This window comes from Haplochromis burtoni, unplaced genomic scaffold, assembly GCF_018398535.1.
Source record: "Haplochromis burtoni strain Fernald_Lab_line unplaced genomic scaffold, NCSU_Asbu1 Contig_92, whole genome shotgun sequence".
Classification (NCBI taxonomy): domain Eukaryota; kingdom Metazoa; phylum Chordata; class Actinopteri; order Cichliformes; family Cichlidae; genus Haplochromis; species Haplochromis burtoni.
Window position 1 is genome coordinate 1,416,481 of NW_024582453.1, and position 6,341 is coordinate 1,422,821.

Here is a 6,341-nt window from a genome sequence, read left to right on the forward strand (position 1 = left end):
TGTAGATGGACAGCAGGTCAGGGAGCTCGGATTGAATGATGCGTTCGGCTGAGCGCACCACTCTTTGCAGATCTCGTCTGTCCTGCTTGGTGCTGTTCCCAAACCAGGTGCAGATGTTTGCCGTCAGGACGCTCTCGATGGTGCAGGAGTAGAAGTTCTTGAGTTCTACAGGCTTTGTTTGTTAATTCAGTGTATTTAAATGTGTGTTTGTCACCTTTCCTCCTCAGCGTTGGGTGGTCAGCAGGCAGATGCGATTTGAAGGAGGTTTCCAAGGCCGCTGCAATAAACTAGTGGACGGCTGCTACTCTTTCTGGCAAGCTGGACTCCTGCCTTTACTCCACAGAGCCTTATACAAAGAAGGTGCCTTTACATTTTGACCCTAAACTCTTAAAACAGTTCGAAATGGAAAGGTCTCATCACCGTAGCATCAAGCGGCACAAGGAAAACCAATTTAGCAAAGCGTGATTTTTGGTCAGAATTATTTGAAATGATAATATCAGCAAGTCTCCACTGACTTCAGCTGATCTGAATGAATGTCAGTGCAACAAAGATAGAATATTTTTCCAGTTTTAGTAGTTTTTCACCCAAAACTCTTTGAATAGTGAGTGATAGATTTATCAGTGTCAAAATCTTAAGGTTTGTCGTGAAGCAGCCCTTCGTTCTAAAATGTAAATCAGAAAAGTAGAGAATATGTGGTTAGGAGGTCATTTTTCTTTAGATTTTGACTATAATTTGTATTGTTATTCTGTGAAATGTTAAAACTGGAAATAGCCAGGTGTTCACATTTTCATGTTGAAAATGAGGTCTGAATTTTCTGTGAGATCATCCTGGTTTTTTTTGTTGGTTTTTTTTTTCCCCCCTCTTGTGACTGACCTGTGTGTTTGCTCAGGAGAGTCAGAGCTGAGTCAGCAGCGGTGGATGTTTGAGCAGCAGGCCTTGCAGGAGTACATCCTCCTGTGCTGTCAGAACCCAACAGGAGGCCTTCTGGATAAGCCTGGCAAGTCAGTACCACACCATCTGAGCACACACACTACATATTTGTACAGCTTTACTCATGCGTAGCGTTTTTACATCACTGCCCTGTTTTATTGTCTTGGTATGTCCAGGTCCAGAGATTTTTACCACACGTGTTACTGCCTCAGCGGCCTCTCCATAGCACAGCACTTTGGGAACATGGACAACCATTACGAGGTGATCCTCGGCAAGGAGGAGAATAGATTGGTGAGAATGAAAGATATACATTATATGAACTTATATGAAACAAATGTTGGGTGTAATAAATATTTTACATAGAGGACATGTTACTTGTTGGGGAGTGGAGTCAGAAGCTGGTCTTTACATTCAGTTAAAACATGTCATCCTAAATGAGCTGTTCTACAGTTCTAACTCTACCTTCCTGTTTCGCTCAGAGTTAGATTAGATAATCAGTGCACACTCATATGTGTCTGACCCGCCTTGGCTTTCTGAATAACTCTGTGAGGTCTCAGTCATCATTAGTGAAGACCCTGAAGGGGATGGTTGAGAAACACACGGATGTACGTTGCTCTTGCTAAGAGCTTTGCATCCATCGTTATTTGGCGGTCATCCTAGAACAGTGGTTCTTAACCTGGGTTCGATCGAACCCTAGGGGTTCGGTGAGTCGGTCTCCCTGACATGCACGGCTCATTTTGTGCACCAATAAAAAACATATATGTCTTGAATTTGAAAATTCACATTTTATTTTTCACTAAAGAGGGGTTCAGTGAATGTGCATATGAAGCTGGTGGGGTTCGGTACCTCCAACAAGGTTAAGAACCACTGTCCTAGAACAAGAATTACCCCAATGTCATCCTTTCCCCTGTTCCTGGACTTGTAAGCACCGACCGCATATATGAGAGCAGGTAAACGTATAGCAAATCAGTCTGCAAGAGTGGGAGCTATACTCTTGGATACTGTCCAGGACTGGAAGATGCAGGCTGACTTGGATCAGAAGCTCAGTTTTCCACCAGAGATCCCAGCACCTGCTCGTAGGCCGGGCCAAATCTCGTGGAACAAACGGTACCATTAAAGAATGCAGTGGGTGAAGCGCACGAACAGAAAAAGCTGAAATAGAATGAAATAGCAGCTGAAGCTGAAGAGAGCAACGAATGTACAAGCTGCTCCCTTTAGAGTTGGGATGCAGGGCATTTGTAGTGACATCAACAACAAGGCTCCCAAAGAGCACAGAGGTTTGAGAACAGGCTTTCTGATAAGTCATCAATTCACTGTCAGTTTGGAAAACTGACTCAAGTGGGACCGCAGGATGTCCAGCATAAGTGGTAAAAGCAGAGCAGACATGAGAAACCGCATGTGGAGCTAGTGCATAATAATGCCTCAGCAGATGAGTCCATGCGATCATAATAAACCGCTGGGGTCGCAGGCCTCCTGGTCACCGTTTGATCTCAAGTTTTCTGTCATTCAGACTGTAGCAGACCCACTGACAGGACACTGTGGAACATGTTTGACAGAAACACATATTAAAGCATTCACAGGTTTTACAGAAAAGGTGCTTTTCCAAAGGCTGTTATGTTAGGCCGGAGTCCTCACCAAGTTACACTAATTAACTCCTGAGCAGTTTAAAGAGATTAACATTACTGTTAATTGTTTCAAGTCTGAAATGGTAGCTAACGACATATGTAGATTTTTGATGGCATTATTCATTCCTAAAGGTCTGTGTCAGTCTCGGCTGAAAACTCTGCATTAAATCAGGTGGTTTCATTTAAAGTAAAACAATGTTTTAGGACCTTTTTGCATCAAAAACTGAAATACCAACAATAGAGCTCAAATATTATGTATGTATACAGGTTTTTATATCATGTCACGCAGTTGCAAACACAAGCGGCTCTTCATGAGTAGATGAGAACTAACTGTGCACAGTGACACGGCTGCTTGCAGAGATAATCGCTCATACGGGAAACTGCTTAAGAAGGTTGGCAATTTTTATTTTTATTTTTTATAACCAGGACATGATTTCTGCACTACATTTTATATGTATTTTATTTTTGTTTTTTCTTTCTTTTTGGGCAGTTTTTGGTTTATAATCCCATTATTTTCAAGAGAAGTTGCACATTTTTCTGCAGCCAGTATCTCTAAAACTGGGAAACTTAAATATTCTTGCTTTAGCTATTGAAGCTAACAGTATAATTGTCTCTTTAAGGGTAACTGCTGCTTCTTTTTTTCCTGTTTTTTTTGCACCCTTTCATTTCATCACCATGCAGTAAATAATTAAAGTCCTGGTTTTCTTTTATCAGCCATGGTTTAATCTGCACGCACCTGCATAAAGAGTCAAAAACGCCTCAACGCTGTTCCCGTGCTGACTATTGAGTGCAGTGCAGTGCAGTCAGGTTTAATATGAGCGAGCTATAAAATGAGAAGCTCTGAAAGATGCTCTACAATAAGTGGGGTTTATAAAAAAGAAAAAAAAATTGAAGCTACTGAAATGACACGTGTGGTTGCATGTAAAGGCCGCGGCAGTTGGTTTTGGTTTTGTTTTCCTGTTTGCTGTTGCATTACTGGCACTGACAGCTGTTTACAGCAAGTCTTCCCCTTGCACATGCATATGCATATCGGTCGTAGGTTAAAACAGCAGCCAGGTTCAAACTGTATCCCTAAAGTGCCTGAGCTATGGTGTTTTCAGCTCAGAGTGTAGTGGTGTTTTCAGCTCAGAGTGTAGTGGGTTTCTTTGTGGTGTGCAATTCTCAGATAAATCAATAAAACAGTCTCGGTGGATGGTGGCAGCTTCCTGTGATGAAAATGTTAAAACTGCATCATAATAGTGAAACTGCAGTTCCACCCACATCAGTGCTGCAGCTAATGGGATATAATAAGAAAAAAAATACATACTGCGACAAACGAAATATCTCGCAAATCTTTTGTTTTCTTCTTCTGACCAATTAGGCACCAACTCATCCAGTTTACAACATCTGTCCAGAGAAGGTGGCTCAGGCCCTGCAGCACTTTCTCCGGATGCCCGTTCCCGAGGTCAGCAGGCAGCCGGGAGGCTCCGGTGAAGACAGACCGTCAGATGCTGCTGCTGCCTCCTCATCAGCTGACCTTCAGTCCTAGTTGGTCCTCAGCAGTAACGTCACTGTGCGTTTAAAAAAACAACAACAAAATAACAAAAATCAGCCAACTCTGGGGATCGCCCCTGAGCCGGGAAGCTGTTGTCAGGTTTTTTGTGGACAAGCGGGATAGTTGACCCTCGCTGCAGACCAGTGCTGAATTTTGCCCCAAATAAAGGTCAACGGTTTTGCAAGGGCAGCCTCACATTCAGTTGAATATGTTTTATTTTTATTTTTATTTTTTTTGCTTGCATTGTCTGTTTTCATTCTCTGAAATAAAGGTGGAACTTTATAAGGTTTCAGTAGGTTAAACTGTTAGCAGTCGGACGTACCGCCCACGGGACATTGGATGGTTTAGGGGACTAATAGGACTGCTAAGGGGTTAATAAAACTTGTTAGAGCTTTTCTCATGATGGTGTTAGGGTGCTGAGGGGGTTTGTATGTTATACACGTATTATATTCACTGGCCAGTTCATTAGGTACACAAGTTCCACTGCTTTTGTAAAGCAACCAACAATAGGGCAGCAACTTGGTGTATTTACACACACAGGCATGGTCAAAACAACCTCCTGAAATTCAAACTGTGCTTTTTTTTTTATGCCACATACTATTCTGTCTATCCCTTTGTGACCACACTTGTATGGTGTATCTACTGTATCACACAGCCGAAATCATCACGAACTGGTTTCGTGAATGTAACGAGTTCACTGTACTCAAACGCCGTCCGCAGAGCTCAATCCAGCAGAGCACCTTTGGGATGTATTTGAACAAGCGATTTGCATCGTAGATGTGCGGCCAACCAATGTGCAGCACCTGTTTGATGCTATCATGTCAATATGGGCAAGAGTCACATGTCAGATGTTTCCAGCAACTTGTTAGAGGAGGATCTAACTTGGTACTAGTGTACTTAACAAAGTGGCTGGCGAGTGTATAATCGCACTCGGTGTAATTTCCCTTTAACTTGAAGCTCAGCAAAACAGGATGCAGTAGATCCTCACCAGGTGTTTGTGTTGCTAAATTAAAAGGTAGCAAACTGTGTCGAGTCCATGATTACCTATGATTACAGGACAAATGGGGACAAAGTACTAAGACAGCTACTTAACTCTTTCCCCCATAAAGATCACATTTTATGACCTCCTTTGTACCCTTAATGATGACTTGACACCTCAGTGTGTAACAATAAAGATGCGGTTTGATGACCATTAGGATATTTTCCAGGTTTTCAGATGACAGCTAGATGATGCAGACCCAGTCATTTTGTCCTATAAGCAGGCCTGAAGTATGAAAGACGCTCAGTTCAGGGAAGAGCATCAAGGGTTACTGCTAGTAGGCTTTCAAAAGGGTAAAGCGTTATTGTAGATCTTAAAAGGTTTACGTTTGAGGTCATTTTAGACTTTACAAAAGACAGAATAAATCTATACAAAATCAGATTTAGTTTTTCTCATCTCAGTAGTTGCACCCTCCTATTTTAGAAACTGGAGCTTTTGGACATTTGCCAAATTATTTATTGCATCAGCTTTATAAAGGCAGCGTGTCTAGGCTCACTCCATGCAAACATGTTATTTACAGTAATGGGAATGGCAGTTACAGGTGGATACTGGGGAAGGGAGACTCGGCGCTTGAATAGGTCATCAAATTGGTACATGTGTGCAACTCAGGGCAAAGAACATGACATATTAAAGCAATTAAAATATTTCCGATGCTTGTAGACTTTTCTAAAATCCAGGGAGTGGTTAAACCGGAGAGCAGGAAACACACACAAAAGTATCCTCTAAATAAGAAGGGAATGACCGTGAACAGACAGAGTCGGCTGGGGTTGGCCGCTGCTCAGCCACCTGATTAAAAAACGACTCTCGTGTAAAAATGGGAAATAACACATCAGGTAGACAAACAAAACCAGAAAAACCTGACTTCACTACACCTGCACAATAAATCAGTTAAATTCAGTTTGAGTCTTTAATGTTCCCACGTACAGCTTTGTTATGCCGCCGCCACACATTTTTTCGATCACGCCATGTGGCTGCATTGTTCAGTTCGATTGCACATTTTCCGACTTCTAGAAACTGTTAACGGTGAAATGCATTTTAAAATTTGAAAAACAAAACATGGAAACCATAAGGATGATGACACAGGTCATTAATGACCAAATAAGATTTCATCTATGATGGGTATTTCCATTTCCAGTTTGGTCTTAAATTTGATTTAGAGGCATAGCTTTGGGCCAACAAGTGAATCCCAAAGAGCTGGAAATGTGCCGTATAT

At 41.9% G+C, this 6,341-nt stretch overlaps 1 protein-coding gene across 1 annotated transcript in view; it reads left to right on the forward strand.

Moving 5' to 3' along the window:
* fntb (farnesyltransferase, CAAX box, beta) overlaps positions 1-4,371 on the forward strand; it is a 25,028-nt gene extending 20,657 nt beyond the window's left edge. The window contains exons 9-12 of the mRNA XM_005938275.3: positions 228-360; positions 890-1,001; positions 1,107-1,221; positions 3,916-4,371. Of these exons, the coding sequence (XP_005938337.1) occupies positions 228-360; positions 890-1,001; positions 1,107-1,221; positions 3,916-4,083 (528 nt within the window). The 3' untranslated portion in view covers positions 4,084-4,371. The remainder of the gene's footprint in view (positions 1-227; positions 361-889; positions 1,002-1,106; positions 1,222-3,915) is intronic.
* Positions 4,372-6,341: the final 1,970 nt, after the last annotated feature.